General features: G+C 52.4%; 1 protein-coding gene across 1 annotated transcript; it reads right to left on the bottom strand.

Annotated features, from left to right (window-relative positions):
• Positions 1-4287: 4287 nt before the first annotated feature.
• On the bottom strand, positions 4288-18323 carry SYT3 (synaptotagmin 3). Its single transcript, XM_044256791.1, has 10 exons — positions 18062-18323; positions 16378-16543; positions 12901-13426; positions 10035-10422; positions 9651-9869; positions 7688-7808; positions 7372-7543; positions 7124-7256; positions 5008-5076; positions 4288-4806 (listed from the first exon to the last, which is right to left on the bottom strand). Exons 2-9 carry the CDS (start codon positions 16526-16528, stop codon positions 5011-5013), a joined length of 1776 nt encoding a protein of 591 aa, XP_044112726.1. The 5' UTR covers positions 16529-16543; positions 18062-18323; the 3' UTR covers positions 4288-4806; positions 5008-5010.
• Between the last annotated feature and the right edge of the window lie 1412 nt (positions 18324-19735).

Raw genomic sequence — 19735 nt, 5'->3', positions numbered from 1 at the left:
ACTCGCTGCGGGGACCCGCTCAGCAACGGGTGACGTCACGGTGGCTCTGCCCCGCTTTGTTGGCTGTTTTCAACCAGCACGCGCTCTCTGGAGTAAGCGGCTAAGTGTCACCCGGCGCCAGGTGGCGCTCAGCGCCTGAGCCCACCGACCCTGCAAACCCACGGAGACGCGTGTCGTCATGGCAACTCTGCCGGTTCTAAGTGGACACCTGCACCATTTCGCTGGAGCCGCTAATCTGATTGGACGCCTGTATTTCATTGGATGCCAGGGAATTTTTATCTTCCTTTCCCCTCAGCATTTCTCTTCCCTGGCCGGGCTTTCTCCCATTAAGCAACGTGGAGACAGAAAGTGACTTGAGTCACCAGAGGGTGGGAAGTGTGTAGCACCCAGCCGGCATCCCTGCTGGAGTCGGCGAACCAGACTGGCTGTCTCAGACACAGTCTCCCCTTCCCCGCCAGAGGGCGCCACGGTGCGCAGGGTACTTGGAGGCCTTGGTGACTGGTGACGTCACCGAAGAGCCCTTCCTGATTGGCTGCATCTCTTTTCCCCGGCAAAGTCGAAGGGCAGGCCTATATAACGCTATCAGAGGAGAAAAGAAACGGTGTGCCCAGGAATAATGAATGACCTTGGTCTCAGATACTTAAATATGCAAAGGAAATTCATCTTTTCTATGTCTTCTAGTCTCCATAAGCAATCCAGACATGCAGACGATTATTAGAGTGGACACCTACTGCAGCTAAGGACCCGTATAAAGGACACCTGTTGTTTTTGCCCAACTGGCATGTGTTACCTATGATTTTAAAAATTAATAGACTTTTGGGATGCCTGGGTGGCTCAGTCTGCTAAGATTCTGCCTTCCGCTCTGGGATAGAGCCCCACGTTGGGCTTCCTGCTGGCAGGAAGCCCGCTTCTTCCTCTCCCTCTTCTGCTCCCCCTGCTCATGCTCGCTCTCTCTCTGTGTGTCAAATAAATAAATAAATAAAATCTTTTTAAAAAATCACTTTTTAAAAGCAGTTTTAGGTTTATAGAAAAAACTGAACAAAAAGTACAGAATTTGCATTTACCATTGTGGGGGGAACCATAAACCATATGGGAACCCTGTAACCTAATTCCCTACACCTTCATAGACCTACCCCTAATTCCCATTATTAACATCTTGCATTAATGTGGTACATTTGTTAGAACTGAAGGACTGTACTGTATGATTCCACTGATGTGAAGTATCTAGAGTAATCAGATTTATAGAGAAAGTAGAATCGTTGCTGCCAGGGGCTGGGAGGAAGGGGAACAGGAAGTTATTGTTTAATGGGTATAAAGCTTCCATTCTGCGAGATAGAAAGAGTTCTGGAGATTGGTTGCACAACAATGTGAATTTACTTAATGCTACTGAACTGTCCACTTATAAAGAGTTTATGATATGCATATCTTGCCACACTTAAGTTGTTTTTAATGCATCAATTTTAAACGTAACGTTCAATGAGTTTTGACGAACATGTACCATGTGACCGCATCCACAGCCAAGAAACAGAAAAGTTCCATGATCCCAAAATGTTCCCTTGTGTCTACATGTAATCAATCCCAGATCCCCACTCCCTCAGCCCCGGGCAACCCCAGTCAATTTCTGTCCCTACAGATTAGTATTCTATTGTCTACAATTTCACAGATATGGAATCATATTGTTTGTACTCTTTTGTGTCTGGCTTTTTTCACAAGACATACTGTTTTTAAGATTATCTACTGCACATATCAGTAGGTAGTTCTTTCTGTTGCTGAGTGGTCATCTATCTTGTGGACACACAATTTGTTTATCCATTCCCATAAATGGACATTTCAGTTATATTCGGTTTTCTAAATTGGGGCCATTATGAATAAGGGGGCTGTGAATATTTGCAGGGACATATGCTTTTATTTCTCAATAATCCCAGGAGTGGGATTTCTGAGTCACATAGTAAGTTTGTTGTTGACTTTGTAAGAAACTGATAAATTGTTCTTCAAGGTGGTTGTAGTGGACGGAATGAGGGGACCCCCAAAAGACAATGTGCATGTCCTAATCCCCTAAACCTGTGAAAATGACCTTATTTGGAAAAAGGATCTTTGCAGATCAGATTAAGTCAAGGATCTCCAGATGAGATCACCCTGAATTAAGAGTGATTCCCTAACCCCAATGATCAGTGTCCTTATAAAAAAGGTAGAAAAAAAAAAGCAGGAACAATTAAAACCAAGTTATGCCTGTTCAAAGTGAACTGGTGAAAAAATTTGTCTCGTTCACATTTTCCTGCATTGAAACATCTTGCTGCCTTCCGGAGCAGCTGACACATATATTAAGTCAATCAATATTCAAATGATCATGAAGATTCCTAATGCACAAATATATTCTGATATAATTATTAGCAATTATAATCATTATTATTGTCAATATTAATAACTACCATTTGAGTCATGTTACTATGCACCAAGTGTGTGCCAAGTGTTTCGTGTGCATTCTTTCGTTTAACCTGTGTAACATTCTTGTGAAGTAAGCATTATCATTCTCATCTTACAGTTGAAGAAACTGAGGCATTGAGAGGCTATACACTTTGCACAAAGTCACAGAACTAATACGTGTGGGGGAGGAATATGAAACGCGGCTGTCTGACTTCGGAGCTCACTTGGGTACCAGACGAACTCTGGCAGAAGGTAGAGGCATCATCACAGATTGCAAAAAAAGTAAGCTAACAGCATGCCCAAGAAACCAGTAGAGTGTGACATTAATTTAAAGCAAAAGTTTCTTTGGCATGATGGACTGTCTCCTTATGGGAATTTTCAGGATATTTATTAGGTTAAAATTAACTTGCAATTCTTGTGGATGCTAACTGGCTGCCCTATTTATCTTCAGAAGAACTTTACAAGTGGGATTGTATCTTTATAACCTTGAAATTTATTGGGGTTTGAAAAGTGTTCCTCTACTCCTTGGGAAAAGAGAGTAAAGGTACCCCTAGGTGGAGTTCAATAAAAACAAAAAATCAAAGCTATATGTGCTCTAAAAATATGGGTGGTTCAGTGGGTTAAAGCCTCTGCCTTTGGCTCAGGTCATGATCTCAGGGTCCTGGGATGGAGCTCAGCACCGGGCTTTCTGCTCAGCAGTAAGCCTGCTTCCTCCCTCTCTCTCTGCCTGCCTCTCTGCCTACTTGTGATCTCTGTTTTTCAAATAAATAAATAAAGCCTTTAAAAAAGAGAGAGAAAGGCAAAGAGAGATTTGAGACCCAGAGACACACAGGACACCAGGCAAGGATGGAGGCTACCCCAGCAAGATGGGCAGGGGAGGAGGACTCCATCACGGTGCCAAGAGTAAGCTTGCCAACTGGATACATGATCTATCTACAGTGGTCATCCAAGGCCCTTACAGCACCATTCAGAATCCTTTTCCTGAATGATATGGGGGCAGAAAGAGAGGGAACCCCGGATTTTGTTTCCTCTGAAATTATCTGCCCTGAGGATGATTCCAGTAGGTCCTGTAAATTTCCTACCCAGAGCTCATTCCCCTCTCTGTGCTGCCTCACTGGCAAAACCCACAAAGATGGTCCCTTTCCCAGAGTGCTCTGCAACTCAGGGTGACCACTGAACCCAGTTCTGGTGAACGAGATAATAAGGAGAACATTTCTGGGGAGAAACACATAAGGAGCCGCCCCGTCTACATTTCCTGCTTTAGATGCCACCGTGTAAGAACAAAATGCGTGGTGTTGCTGCAGTTTGTACTCATGAGGGGAAGGCAAGACGATTCTCAGGGATGCCAACCCAGTGCCTGACGCTGTTAAACAGCTGAACTGACATTGGGACTCTGTGTCTTTGAAAGATTTCTTATGTGAGCGAAAGAAATTGCTATCATCTCAGCCTTTTCTCCTGGAATTGTTTTATGCAGCTGAAACCATCATAAAAGATACAGCAGGGTCAGCTTGGAGCTCCAGATGGCCGCTGTATTTGGACTCGTAAATACTGCAAAGACTCGCCTGAGACTGAAGTCCTAAGGGGCCAGGCAGAGTCTCTTGAACAGCTCGATGAAGTCCTCTCTATGCTCAGACTCACCATGTACAAAGGTCTTTCAGTTCTGTTTGTGGGTTACACTAGTTTGGGGTGCACTTTGCATCCTATTATCATAGCAGTCCCGGCAAATGTGACGTTTATAAACTCAGGCTCCGAAAGATCAATTTCCTTGCTAGAGGTCACCCAGCCAGTAAATGAAACATTTGAACACAGAGCCAGGATGCTCCAACCCAGCTGCCCAGTCCCAGAGAGAACAGGAGGCCCGGGTGGAGTGAGACCCATGGTGTGTGTTTATTCTGGTGTTGGTAGCAGCAGCAGTGGGGGAATCGGCCAGACGCAGGGTGTGTTAACAGAAAGGGCAGACACAGGTAGGAGTGTGTGTGTGTGTGTGTCTGGAGGAATACAGAGGATTAGTCTGTTGACAACCATGGCGAGAACGAGGGTCAGGACACTCTCTTGGACAAACAGCAAAGAGACAGACAGAAAGACGAAGGGTTTTGGGGGCTGGGGTCCCCCAGACATGCATGGCCCCTTGCCTGGAAGGGGAGCCCTGGGGAAGGGAAGACAGACACAGTGGAGACTGAATGCCCCCCCACCCTGAAACAGGGAGCCGGGCCCACCAGCCTCCCACCCTCACGTCCAGTGGGGTAGAAGGACGGGCAGGCCCAGGGCTGCCCTGCACCACGCAGCTCGGACGTTATGGCTTCAAGGAAATGAATTTCCAGTCCGGGCAGGAAGGGATGGGGTCCTGAGGGGGCCTGGTCCGATCCTGGGCCTAGGCCAGACCTACAGGATGGGGCAGGGAGGAGATGTCAGTGATGGCAGAGAGCAGGCCCATGACCTGCTGTAGCTTCATCAACACAGCAGGGACCTGGTCCCTTGTCACTCCACCCTCTGACCCAGGAATCCAGGCCCCCAGCCCCTCCTCCCTTGGACCTGGGAGTCCAGGGCCCCAACCTCCTTCCTCCCCTGGTCTGGGTTCCTTACCCTTCACTCTGAGTTCTCTTTCTCTGACAATCCTTTGCTGCCTTTCGTGAAGCTGGACAAAGTCTTTTCCTGAATAAGGGAATCCAGAAGGTTAAGATATAGGGAACAGAGGCAAGACAACTGCTAATAATCAACATAGTAAGACATCAGACCTGTTTTCATCATTTGCAATTTTCTTTTTTCACTCAGCTCTGAAGTGATGGGCCAAGTGGTATTACAGTCCTATTCTATAGAGGGGGAAACTGAGGTACAAAGAAAAAGTCACTGGAAATGTGAGGCGAGATGAGGCTACAGGGGCGATGCGGGAGACCCTCGCAGGGGGAGGGGGCTCAGAGAAGCTGAGGCTCTGTTTTGGAGGCTCTAGGGAGCCAGGGAGGGCAGTAAGCAAAGGGGCAGGGGCAGTGCTGGGGGTAGAAAGACCCTCTGGGGCCAGGCACTACGGCACTACTGGCTGAAAGCCAAGGTCAGGACCCCACTCAGGCAGGGTTCCACTCCTCTCTGTGCTCCCAGCATTGCTCAGCACGAGCATAGCACACAGGAGCTCTGGAGAAGTTTGTGGAATGAGTGAGTAAATTAGGAGAAGAATGAGTGGTGGAAGGAGGGAGTAGCTGCCATCTGTCTCTCTAAATAGAGCCACAGTCTTTTCAAAAATCACACTTGAGCTCTGTGCTCTGCTGCTTAAAATCCCTCCCCACCCGTGGAAGCCAAGTCCAAAGCAAGGCCGAGCTACAGTCAGGACCAGGAGGATTTCACCCTGGGTGCAAAATTTCAGGTGTGCCCAAAATCAGCACTCGAAATAAATACTATTGCAATGCAATATTTTTAAAAATCAAAATTAATCCAAAAAAATCCATGATGAGAAAAATATCAAATTTTAAATGGAGGCCAGTCCCATGTCATAGCAGAGCCTGAGACAAAAGGAAAAATCAGCAGCTTTATTTTTATGTATTTTTATGGGTATTTTTTCCTGGAAATTTAAAATAATTTTTAAAATATTGAAAACAATGAAGAGTATGTGTTGTGCAATTCACAGTACATTAAGTTTAAATGTTTATTTACACTCTAAACAGAATTTAGTATGATTTTACTGTCTTGGCTTTAATGACAGCAAATACGTGGGTAATATTTTCAAAATCTACTTCTGCACTTTTTTGTTTGTTTGTTTGTTTCAAATGAGATAATGGCCATATCTGAAAATTTCTCTTGACCATGTGATAATCATAAATGATTTTCGATTTTAAAAAATTAGCAAGCTCATTCTTATGTGACCTACCCGGCTCTGGTTATTTGCCCCTTTCCCCCTTCTCTCTCTGCTCCAGGCTCATGGGCCTGCCCCTGCCTCTTCCAGCTTAAGAGGAACACCCAGCCCCCAGCCAAGCTCTTCCGCAGGAGCTTCTCCTAACCTCAAAACCTTCACCTAAGCCCCTTCCTTCTCAATCTTCAGGCTTCTGCTCAAATGCCACGTCCACAGAGAGGCCCTTCAGGAGACCCTAAGCCAAAGGGCACCCCCATCCCTTGTCCAGATGTCCTCTACCTCCCAGACTTCCAAGGCTTTTGGACTACAATCCACAAGAAAAAAAAATTGGCAGTACAATCCTTACAACGGGTGCTGCCCTGTGAAATTTTCTGTTCTGTTCTATCTTGATTTCATTTTCTTATGAAGAAAAAATTGTTGATCCCCACCCAGTAAACCACAGTCTGGTGATTTTTCAATTGCAGCCTTCTTTAAACCAAACCAAACCAAACCCCCTCAAAACCCCAACCCTGTTCCATCTTATCACCCAGTTTTTCCCTTTTGTTTTGGGCTTAGCTCATGGGAAGTAATAGTAACTGACCCCTTGCTGAGCCCCTACTGACAAGCAGACACCGATCCTGCATTAACTCACCGAATCCTCACAACCTTCCTAACTTTAGCTACTATTAACAACCCATTTCCCAGGAGAATAAACTGAGACACAGAAAGGTTAAGCAAGGTGCTCTTAGTCACACAGTGAGAGCCAGGATTCCTACCCAGGCGGTCTGACTCCGCAGCCCATAAAGACGGAAGCTCCGCGTGAATTACTGCATGAGCGCGGGAATGGCAGGGCGAGTGGCCCCGGGTGGCCTCCCCACTCACCTCCACCAGCTGATGCCAGTGCTCCACGGGCTTGCGGGGGTTGGCCAGCATCTCCGCCCAGTGCTCACGGCCGTGGGGGTCGGCGGCGTCCGGGCCCACGCGGCACACGCCGATCACCTCGTTGTGCCCGATGCTGGGGGGGCGAGCGGCGGTGAGCAGCGGGGGCGGCGGGGGGGGGGGGCAGGGCCTGGCCCCGCCTCACCCCCTGGCCTCCTGCCCGCCCCCGCCCGCCGGGCCACGCCCCTCACCAATCGTAGTCTACCACCGCGATGCTGAGCCCCACGCTCTCCACGCTCTCCGGGGCCACGTCGAACACCAGCGCCTCGTTGTACGTGGGGTTCAGAGTGTTCTTCTTGATGGAGGTTTTCCGCTTCTTCAAACGCCGCCCCTCACTGATCAGAGAGGCCTTCACATAGGGGTCTGGGGGAGGGCATCAAGAGCACTGAACCTTGACTTCCTCCCTCAGACCCAGGAGTCCGGGCTCTCAGCCCCTCCTCCATCAGACCTAGGAGTCCAGGGCCCCAGATGCTTCTCCCTCAGATCCCAGCGCCTCCTGGAACCCACCTGAGAAGCCGGTGAGGTCCATCGCTTTGAGGTTAGAGGCTTTGATGATAGTCACGGTGAGGCGCCCAGCCGTGGGGAGGTAGCAGAGTGAGAAATTGAGCTCCCCAAGATCTGCCTTTTCCTGCAGTTGGGGAAAACGGTTCAACAATGCCCTGCCTTGGTCTCCCCACCCCTCAACCTCTCCCTCACTTGCTCTCCCTTCTGGAGCCTCCAGGTCTCCTCCCTGATATCCAGGACTGGGTTTCCCATCCACTCAACAATCTGACTTTGCCAAACCTGGTAACTCCCTGGCCACAGCTGCCCGCCACCAGCAAAGCCTATTTGTTCTGCAGGGAAGATTGAAAGAGGCATGAGGGAGGGGGGAGAGCAAGAAAGAACCAGAGAGAGAGAAGAACACAGTGAGAAATATACTGCGACAGGGACCAAGACACTGAGAGATATAGTTAAAAAGGCAGACCCACAGAGTCCTAAAGTACAAAAACCCAGAGGAGGACTCTAGAGACCCAGAGATAGTGCTGGTCCAAGAGAGAGATCAGAGGAACAGAGACTTCAGAGAGAGGAATAGAGAGGCCAGGAAGAGAGAGGGACAGAATCCCAGAGGAGAGAGACAGAGTTTGGCAGAGGTGTGTGTGTGTTTTAGAGCCCCCCCCAGGCGCAGGAGATCTGGAGAAATTGGGGACAGAGACTTGGTGGAGGGTGTGGAGATCCAGAGAGAGTGATAGAGACCTAGGAAGGGGTGGGGGGAAGGGCAAAGACCCAGACGGAGAGAGAGAGAAACCTATGTAGAGCGGGTGAGGGACAGAGATCCAGACAGTGTGACAGGCACTGAGAAGAGAAGTCAGTCTTAGGGAAGGCAGGAGACACACCAACCTTAAGCGAGGCTGCAAGGGCCTCCCACCAACACACACACACACACAGCCTCCACACCAACACACACACACAGACACCAGGGAGGGGGGTCAGCTAGCCAGGACTTCCAACCCACCCCCTGCTGGCCCTTCAGCTTTATCTGGGCCCCTGGCCTCCCAACTACACTGACCGAGGCCCAGGTCCCTGCACCCCCTCCACTCACTGTCCCTGATAGCAAACTGTGACAACCTAGACCTAGAGCTCCCAAGGACTGTCTGGGGTCCCCAGGTCCTGATCCTGAAACAAAAAAGCCAGTCGTTTAAGGAATGAATGAATGAATGAATGAATGAAGACCTCCAGTGATAATGAGGGGCAGGGGAGAGAATGAGAAATGATACACACAAGCAGGAGACGGGAGGGAGCCAGAGAGAGGGTCAGGACCTCTAACAAGCACGCAGGAGCCCGGCTTGGGGAACGACTAGATGGAAGAGGAAGGGAGGCCAGTGGGGGGGCGCTCCTGAGCACAATCTGGTACTGGGGGGAACTGAGGGGTGTCAGGACATAGAGGATCCAGGTATGTCTAAGGCCTGGGGGATCCAGCTCTCAGGAGCCAGGTGGAGACCAGAGGATGAGATTAGATCTGGAGGTCATGGGTTCGAAACGTAAAATGTTCAGAGATCAGAAAGGTTGGGGTTCAGGAAGCGAGGGAATTAGAAAACCAGGAGGTCGGAAGGTGAAGGGAGTCAGAAAAACAAATGCTGGGAACTCCAGGGTCGGACAGGTGGAGGGTCAGGAATCTGGGGTCACAGCAAGAAATTATGATAAAGTGGCTGGTGGGTACAGGGGTGTCTGTTATATTTCTCAGCTGTTACCATCAGATGTGAAAGGAGGTCAGAAATTGGGAGATCTGGGGTCCAGGCATGATGTCAGTATTTGACAGGGTGTGGGGGGCGGGGGTTCCTATTATAGCAATCGCTACACTTTGCTTGTGTGTTTGCAATATTTTGCAGTAAAACAAAATTTTAAAAGCCTGGGTCAAGAAGTTAGAAGGTTATGAAGTCCAAAGGCAAAGAGGTCAAACACTGAGGGGTCCTGGGTCCCCAGAAAGACTGACCGAGCCGCCCTCCACGATGTCCCTCCAGAGTGGGCGGTCGGGGGGCTGCTCAGCCAGCTCCAGGAGGTTGTCCAGCACCACTTGGCCGATGAGGTCATGCCGCGAGAAGCGGTCAAAGTCATAGACGCTGAAGTGCAGTTTGCGCTGGGCCAGCTCAGCCAGTGGCACAGAGAACTGGAATGTCTCGTTGAACACAGGGTTCAGCGTCTTCCTGTGGACCTAGAGGGGTGGGCAAGGGAGGGATACAGGCACCATTCCCATCAACCCCGCTTCCGAAGGACCCAGGAGACCAGACCCACAACCCACTCCTCCCTCAGATCCAGGAGTCCAGACCCCCGCCCCCTCCTCTGCGGGACCCGGATGTCCAGGACCCTTCCTCTGGACCTTGGTCTGGAACTTTTTCTTGCGGTCTGGCAGCAGGTAGATCTTGACGTAGGGGTCTGAGAAGCCATTGGAGTCCTTGGCTGGGAGGTCCAAGGCCTGCAGTATCCGCACCACCAGCTGGTCTGAGCCATAGAGGTACCGCAGAGCGAAACTGATGCGGCCACAGGGAGCCCCCCCACTGGCATCTCCCGAGCCCGGGGCCCCGCCGCCGCGCCGGCCGCCTGGTCCAGTCCCCTGATACAGCTCTGGCTTGATCTGCCCGATGAGTTTGGCTTTTTCCTCCCCACCCGGCAAGGGTAAGGGTAGGGCAGGCGGCCGCTCCTCACTGCCAGGGTCCGGCTGGGGGGTCAGGGTCTGCTGGGTGAGGGGCCGGGGTAGGGCCGGGTACCTGTGAGAGCGGGGAAGACCAAGGTGGGGTCACTGGCTGGGGTCCTTGACAGTATCTGAAGACCTGAGAGACTCCTCCCTGCCTCCTTCCCAAGGGCCACAGCCAAATGGCGACAGACCCCCCCCCACCTCTGCTCACTATGACCTTGAGCAAGCCACTTGCACTCTCTGAGCCTCAGTTTCTCCACCTTATTGGGGGGTATCCCAGTCTCTAAGCTAGCTCCAGCTAGGATCTGCTTATGCACCAACTTCCAGAAGCCTCCTCCTGACCTCAAGTGCATAACCCAGAATAACTTCTCTGAAGACCCCTGGGCCCCCCACAACCCAGGCCTCCTGAAGCTTCACCTGACCTTCTTCAAATTCCCCCAACCTGTCTTAACCCTGGTCTCACCTCTCCTGCCTCACCATCACTCCACCTGGCCTGTCCTTTCTCAACTCCTTTCTCCACTGTCCACAAGTGTGTGGGGGACACTGGAATCCCAGAGCAGCCCCATCAGCCACCCTGGGTGCTTCTTCCCTCTCATACACATGCTTTCCCTGGACAAGCTCATCCGCACCCCAGGTCTCCACACCCATCAACAGCACGGTGTCTGCTCAATCTGTTTCCTGAGCTCCAGCCCGGTAGGCCCCCAGCCTTGGCCATCCACCAGACCCCACATACCCCACACACCCCTCATATTCTCTGCCAGGCTCCACGCCTTCTCCCCAACCGGCTCCTTCTCCCCTGTGCTCCCCCTAGATCTGCAGATCAGACAGCAGAGCCATCCCCTCCTCCTGTCCCCTCAAATCCTGTCCTTTCCCTCTCCCAAATTTCCCCATCCATGGCTCTGGTTCCTTTGCCTTCTCCTGCAAGGACCATCACACCCAGGGTGAAGTCCATGTGATGGGGTCCCTAACGATGGGCAGTGCTCAGCAGCCTCAGGTGTGCTGGAGACACACATGGGCCTGGGCGGGGTAGGAGGGCTCAAGCTGTGGAAAGGGATGTGGTAGGGAGGCTCCTTGAACTACAGATCCCCAAGCTACTCCTTGCTCCCAGGGTGACTTTGAGTAGGTCATTAACACCCTCTGAGCCTCAGTTTCTCCATCTGTATAATGGGGGAGGGGAGAGCTGAGACCCGTGTATCCATCTGCCTCTGGAAGGCCTCCCCAGAGAACCCAAACTACAACTCCCATGAGACCCTGGGCTCCTGGTCAGGCCTGGGGATAAGACTACCTTCTCCCATGACCATCTGGGACCCAAGACAATCCCTCTAAGGGCAGTTTCCCCTGATTGCTGCTCCAGGCTCCTCACATTCAACAAGACCCAGATACGCTCAGGGACTCCCTCAAACTCACTCCTCTTACTAGATCCTCTGACAACCCCACCATCCACCCAATCACTAAGCCAGGCTGGAGGCCTTCAGTTCCTCTTCCCACCACTCCTACCCACCCCCAGCCATCACTCCCAAGTCTCACCTCTCCTGCTCCCTGACTTTCTTTACCTCCTTCTCTTATCCCCATTCCCATAACCTCAGCTAAGCCTTATCCTCTCCTGCCTGGACTACAGGCTTCCAGTCCGTTCCTCTAGCCCTTCCCCTATGTGGCCACAGAGAGGTCTTTCTGCACCCAGAACTGGCCCTGCCCCTCCCGCTCACAGTGTTCCATGGCTCCCCAGTGCCCCCAGGACAAAGCCCCAATCCCTCAGCCCCACATTCAAGGCGCCATGTGGTCTGGCCCTGCCTACATCCTAAGCCACATCTCCCTTTCTTTCTTCACACTTACTCTCAGGCCATAGTGACTGCTGGCAGTTCCCACAGTGCACTGTGACCTCCTTCCCCTCTCCCTTTTGCATGGGCCGCTCTCTTCTCCTGGAATGCCCAGCTCACACCCCTACCTCTGTGCCTGGCCAAATCTTCCTCATTCTGTGGTCTTGGCCACAACACCTCCACCTCTGGAAGGCCCCAGCCTCTTCCCAGACTGGAACTGCGACTTCTCAGACACCCACAGCTGTGGCCCCCTAAGCCACTTTCCGGCAGTACTGGCCTGGGTGGGAGGGGACAGCCAACACCCATATCGGGTCTGGTTCATGTTAGGTGCTCCATATCCAAGTGCAGAATGAGGAATACAGAACAAATGAACTCCAGGCCCCGCCACCAATCCTGGCTTAGGGTGAAACAGATGAATTGGTTTGTGTCTCAGGGCCTCGGGAGTCTAATCTTCATTCTCCTCCACCTTCCTGACCCCTGGAGTCCCATACCTTCCGAATCTGAGTCCAGATCTCTAGGGTCCTCCTCCCTTAGATCCTGAAGTCTGGGGCCCTAGCCTCCTTTGTCCCCAGGACCCAGGAATTCACACCCCAAGCCCCTTCCTGCCCCAGGACTCAGGACTCTGGACCTCTAGGCCTCTCCTCTTGCAGGGCTCAGGAGAACCATATCTGGGAAAGAGACACAAGGAGGAACAGAAGTTCAGAGTGGAACCCCAGCCCAGTAGCCTGTCTCACCTGGTGGTGGGTGCCAGGCTTGTGACCTGCTGATGCGACTGGGCACTGGGCAAGCCCCCACCACTGGGGGGCAGCAGGAGCAGCCCAGAGCCTGCACCTCCCTCAGAGGGGAGTTCAGGAGATGTCTGGCTCGGTTTGACCCCAGCAGCCACTGCAGCTGCCGCAGCCTCTGGGTATGAGTCCATGTCCAAGTAGGAGGGCTCAGGGGGGTCAGAGCCCCCTAGGCTGCCTGGCTCCAGCAGCTCAGCGAAGGGCGGATGGTGGGCGGTGTGGGCATGGTGGTGTGGACCCCCCAGCAGAGGATGGCCACCCAGGCCAGCCCCCAGGTGGTGCCCACCGCCGCCTACCAGGCCTGCCAGCCCGACCCCAGGGCCTAGGTCTTTGCGCAGGGGGCCCCCGCCCACTGCTGAGCCTCCCTTGTCCCGCCAGGGCACCCAGCACAATTTCCAGGACACGAAGAGGGAGACGCCCAGAAGGACAATGCCACAGAATGTCACGATGACCGACAGCAGGCTCACGGAGATGTCTGGAGAGAGTGAGGACAAAGGTCAGGGGTCAGGGTGGGGTCACAGTTTATCCTCCCACTGCCTTCCCCAAGGAGCTAGCCTCTAGCATTTGCCATGCATTGTCCTAAGCACTTTACATATGTTACTTAAACTATGACCCACAAGGTCAGTATCACTATATAACCATTTTAAAGATAAGGAAACTGAGGCACAGACAGGTTGAGTGACTTGTGTTATGCTGCACAGGTAGTAAATGACGATCTGGGATTTCAAAGAGCCGCCTGTCTTCAGATGTGATGCTTAATCACTAGCCCATGCTGCCTCCCTGTAAGAGGACACACCATCTGAGGTACCACCAATGTCTCCCAAAATGCTCAGAGATGATCAAGGAGAGAGGAGGCTGCATGACACAGCTAGGCAGGTCAGGGTTCACATCTCTGCTGTGCTATGCTCGGGAACATATCTTAAGCACTCTGAGCCTTACATTCCCCATTTGCCAAGTAGGAAAAATCAGTCCTGCCTCTCAACTATGGTATTGAGGAGTGTAGGATGTAAATAGCTGCATAGCCAGGATAGCCAGTGGAATGCAGAGGCACACATTCCTGAGTGGTTACTATGTTGCAGATCCCTAAGGGCTTTCTTGGCAATAGCTTACTTTAGCTTACTTATGCCTGACAGGCACCCTAGGAGGTTCGACATTATTATGCCTGTCTTCCATAAAAGGAAACTGAGGGCAATAGACACAAAGTCACGTACACATGAAGAGGAACTGAAGGCCTCCAGCCTGGCTTAGTGATTGAGTCCCACAGCAGATCAGAGGTGTGTGTGTGTGTTGGGGTGGGGGTGGGGGTCTCAGAATTTGGGTCTAGAGTGCCTGGCTCCAGAGCCCACAGTCTTCCTTATGCTGTCACGCATCAGTATTTCCCAATAAATGGTAGTTCAGACATGGATTTTTACTAGACTAACAAATCCTATTGCTCTATGTGTATCCATATGTATCCATGACCCTGCAGAGGCCCAGAATGGGCAGTGGCACTCTGAGCTTCCTACCTACCCCCACCCCTTAGGGTGTTCCTTTCCAAGTAACCGACATCTGCTCGGAGTTCCTGGGACCTGATGAAGAGCAGAGCAAGGGCTTTCCAGCCTCTTGAACATGGGAAGAATTGAGAAAAAGGGGTCAGGGGGCCATTTGGAAGGACAAGGCAGAGAAGAGGAGAGAAAAATCAGCTGCTTTCCCCTACCTTCAGCCTCACCCAGACCCTCTCCAAGTCAAAACATCAATCCTCCAAACTCTGTTGCATTTCTTGTTCCTGTCTGCCTGGTCTGGGGAGCGAGGTGGAGTAGTTGGGCAGGAAAAAGATGAACCTTGCCCAAAGAAATGTTTGGCCCTTGATCGGCTCCTGGAAAGAACCTCTAAGCCCTTGGAACATTTGGCCTACAAGCATTTTTGTTTTTCTGAGGAAACTTGGACCATGTCAGATGGTCTATGTAACAATGTGATTGATGTTGGGGGACTGGGATGTATCAGCTTGGCCTCTGGAGGAGGTGGAGGTGAAGTTCAGCCCCATGGGCGGTCAGCCATGTGTACATGACCAAGACTAGAAGCTCATACCTGGTCTCTCCTGTACCCTATTCTATGTGACTTGCCCTTTGCTGTTTTTAACCTCCATCCTTTTGCTGTAATAAAACAACTGTGAGGAGAACAACTTTTCTGTGAGTCCTAGGGAATCAGAGACAGAGACCACAGGTGGTCTTGGGGACCCTCAAATTGTGGTAGTATGTTAGACTTCCTGGGGTCAAATCTGGCTCTTTTGCTTACAGGTTGTGAGTCTCTGAGCAAGCAACCGCAGTTTTCTGGACCTCATTTCTCATCCCTGCCCCTGGATACCCCCCACACAAGGTGCCGAGCTCTGCCTTGCACGCAGCAAGTAGGACTGTCATTATAACCTCACAGCATGTGCTTCCTCGGGGTTCCTCATCTGGACAAGGGCACTCATAATATTTCCTTGCTCTCAGAACCCTGCTGCTTCCTAGATGGGTGACCTTGGGCAAGTCACTTCACCCTTCTGAGTCCCCCCGCCCATCAAAAATAGGGACTATAGCTACCACAGAGGGTTGTTGTGAGTGGTTGATGAAATATGCCAAGGACCTTGCATGCTGCCTGGTACACAGTCAGTGCTCAATAAGTACATCCCAGCATTTATTGAATGACCACTGTGTGCCCAGCTTGTTCTAAGCACTTCACATATGTTAAATCATTTGAATCTCTCAGTTGCCCCAGGAGGTAGTCACTTTTATTATCCCCATTTTCGGGAAGAAACTGAGGCACAGAAGAAATATTATTTGCCTAAAGTCATCCAGTAGTAAGTAGGGGTGGTGGGATTTGAACCCAGACTGGTCAGACAGCCTGACTTAAGAGTCTAAGCTTTGGGGCACCTTGGTGGCTTAGTCGGTTAAGCATCCAACTCTTGGTTTTCAGCTCAGGTCATGATCTCAGGGTCGTAGGATCGAGCCTCATGTCAGACTCTGTGCTCAGTATGGAGTCTACTTGGGAGCCTCTCTCTCCTCCCTCTGTTCCTCCCCCTGCTTGTGCTCACTTTCTCTCTCTATCTTTCTCTCAAATAAATAAATAAAATCTTAAAAACAAAAAGAGCCTGAGCTTTTAAGCCCTATGCAAGATGCACAAAAGGTGTGTGAAGGGGATAAGCATATGGCTGGGGGGAGGGGCCTAGGCAGGAGGCGCACAGGACCAAACCCAAAAGATCAGGGGTCAAATGGCCCACCCAGCTCCTTCTCCTTAGAGCAGAGGTTTGGGAGACCAGCAGCAGGCAGGATGGAGGGGAGATTCTAAGAGGGACTGGCCAGGGGCACCTAGGGAACCGAAAGCTGAGCAGGTCTGCTCTGAATCTCTGAAAATACTGAATGTAGGGGACAGGGGGCTGGCTGAGATAGCCTGGGGGGAGGTGCTGACCTGCATCTGGGCCCCGGGGATAGCCTCGAATTCGCAGGTCGTTGAACTCCTGGCACCTGTCACTGGTGTCGGCATCTCGGACCCGTGCACAGAGGTCTGAGACCAGGATAAGTGCCCGCCGGCAGAGGTCATCCTCGTAGTCGCCTGACATGGTAGCCGGTGGGTTCTGTGCTTGGAAGGGGCCAGACAAGGGTACCAATGGGGAATGGGATTGAGGGAGGGGTCGATAAGGGAGAAAAAGAGAAAAGGAAGGATAGGCGAGGAGACAGAGATTGGGAGTAGATGGACAAGGGGATGTAGATTAGGGAGGGATAGACAAGGAGAAAGAAATTAGGGGCAGATGGACAGGAGACTGATTCGGGGCGCAGGCAAAAAGACAGTATCGGGTTGGACAAACAAGGGGATGGAGATCAGCATGAATGGACAAGAGGACAGAGAATAGGGACAAACAGACAAGGAGAAAGAGACAAGCAAGGCCAGTCCCTTGGAGATTAAGAATGCATGATAAATGGATAGACAGACAAGGAGACAGAGATTAGGGGTGCACAGACAAAGGATGGAATTTAGGCACGGGCAGAAGAGGGGACAGCTGTTCATGGCTCATGCATTCAACAAATATTCATTGAGCACCAACTTCATGCCAGGCTCAGTGCCAGCAGCTGCAGATCCAGCAGAGAATGAACCCCACACATTTTCCGACTTCTTGGTGTTACAATCCAGTAAGAGGAGACATGGAGTAAACAAGTCAACAAACACACATAAACAAACAAGACAGGCTCACACTGTGAGAAGTGCCCTGAAAGAAATAGTTGGATATGTCACAAAGGGACAGGAGGTGGGCAGTTGGGGGAGGAGGTCTCTCTGAGACCTGAAGGACGAGATGCAGCTGGCCACCGCCAGTAGGTGGTGGGGCTAGAGTGGGGAAAGCAACCCAAGCAGCGGGAATAGCATGAACAAGGGCTTGGCGGGTTCAAGGAATGGGAAGGAGGCCAGATCCAGGTAGGAAGAATGAGGACAAGGAGAGAGGGAGGGATGAGGTTAGAGAGATAAGAGTGTGGTGGTGGGTGGGGTGGGATGGAAGATGCAGGGTGCAGAGATAGGGACCAAGTTGAGAGAGAGATAAGGGGAGGGGAGACAGAGATACTGGGAAGGGCAAACTGGGGCCCAGAATAGAGGGACAGATGAGCAGACAGACAGAAGGAAAGTCAAGGATTGAGATTTGGGATGAACTAAGCATAAAGAATGGACTAGTGTGTAATTTATGGGAGTGTGAGAAATAGGCGGACAGAGGGACTGTGTAAGTGCCAGGACAGAAATATCTTTGAAAGGGAAACAGTGGTGGGAAGAATGGATGGGGAGCAGAAATAAAAGACAGATGGACCGACAATGGCCAGAGACCACAGATGGGCAAAAGGATACAAAGGAGGGCTGGGCAAACAGACATGGGTGCAGAAGGAAGGTTGGATGGGGGTGGGGGCATAAAAGAGAGAGAATGGGGAGAAAGAGGTGGATGTGGGGAGATGGGGAATTAGCCACACATGGTTTGGAGCGAGACATCAGAGATGGACTGGAAGGAGAGTGCAGGGAGAATATAGGGGCGGACAGACCAGAGATCACAGATGGACAGGTGTCGTGGGGGTACTGCAGAAGGCCAGGACTCCGAGACAGGCATGGTCAGACTCACCTGCGCTTATCCCTGCCGTGTCTTGGGTGGCAGCCGAGGTGGCGGCTGGCGGCAGCCCATGGGGGTTGTAGGGCGGACAAGGGGCTGCGGACCCGTCCCCACGCGCCAGGTGGTGGGAGGAGGAGCTGAATCTGGAGGCCGCGGCCAGGAGAAAAAGCTTAGTCCGAGCCTCACGTCTTGTCCTACTCGGACGGGCTGCTCGACCCCAGGCGACCCCCTGGCAGTCCAGCCACCCCCTCCCACCTCCCGGGCCCCAGCTCCCGCTGAGCTTAGACACTACAATTCCCAGCAGGCCTTGCGCTAGCGCGGCTAAGACTTCAAGAGCCGGCGCTGCATGGACTTCTGGGAGTTGAAGTCCTTAATGCCTCTCCCGGCTGCAGAGAGGATGGGAATTTTTTTGTAGGTGGGGGGGTTATGAGATACCGGGGTCCCAAGGCGCTGCAGGGGGGAGGAATGATGCCCTGGACCTCGAGAGGTCGCGGAGTCTTAAGTCCTCAAGAGCCATGGAGTAGGTAAACGATCCCCACGCCTGGGGTATCGGTGGGCGAGGCTGGGGTACACCTAGGTGTTTCGGGACCCCCCTTTCTCGGGCCACGTGCCCCTCCCCCGGGGCGGCCAGCGAGCGCTGCAGCACCCGCACTCTCTGGCAGGAGATCCGCGTGCCTCTGCACTTACCCCCGCCCCCACGCGCTGGGGCCGCCCCCCAGGATCGGCCTGGGGCGGGGGCTGGGGCAGGGGGAGGGGGGAGGAGCGGACTCACCCGGAGCCGCCGCCGCCGCCTCCGCCGCAGCAGCCCCGCGCGCCCGCCGCGGTGCCCGCTCGGCTCCTCCCCCAGCCCCTGGCGCAGGTCCGCGGCTCCTCCCTTTGCACCCCCTCCTTTCCTCCCCTCTGAACCTGCGGCTTGAAAGCCGAAATCGCGCGGCCGCAGCAAGGAAGGAGGGAGGTTTCTCGGGACCCAGGCGTCCGAGACCCAGCTCTCTGACCCAGTGGAAGAAAGATCCAGCTGTCTAGGATCATGACCTTCCGCTCCCCCAGGATTCAGGGGTCCTGGTCCGAGCCCCTCTTCTGCCAAATGGAAAAGTCTGGGACCCCAGTCACTTCTCCTCCCGGAGCCCAGGGTACTGAGCTCCCACTCACTCAATTCTCACATCCAGGAATCCACCCCTCGCGGCCCACTCGTCCCGGGGCCTTTCCTTCACAGGACCTTCCACAGGAGTAGGAGTCCTCCCGTCTGGGGGAGCTCTGAGGGCTGGAGGTGGGATGGGAGGCGGGGCCTCAGAGTTAACGGGTCTGAAGACTCTCAGCCCGGTGAGAGGATTAGCAGGAACCTGAGTTTGGATCCTGCCAGCCGGCTCCTGCATGTGTGACCTCACGCTCTTTGCTCTTGAGGTCCAGTGTGCTCTTCCAAAAAATACAGACAATAAATCTGTTTCCAAAGGGATCCAGACGTTTGACAAACCAGGCAACAGAGGTAAAGCACTGGCACCAAGTAGGTGCTTAATGACTTTCTCAAAAGCAGCAAGTAAGAGTTAATGCCCTGTTAATAGCAGTTAATAATAATTGCCACTGACTGTGATCTGGGCACTGAGCTAAGTGCTTGGAAAGCACTCATTTAATCTCCACTTTGGCCCTATTAGGTGGGTACAGTTATGCTATTCCCATTTCACAGAGGAG

Source organism: Neovison vison, chromosome 7 (genome assembly GCF_020171115.1).
Source record: "Neovison vison isolate M4711 chromosome 7, ASM_NN_V1, whole genome shotgun sequence".
Taxonomy (NCBI): domain Eukaryota; kingdom Metazoa; phylum Chordata; class Mammalia; order Carnivora; family Mustelidae; genus Neogale; species Neogale vison.
The sequence above is the reverse complement of the archived record's forward strand: the minus strand, read 5'-3'. Positions and strand labels throughout refer to the sequence as shown.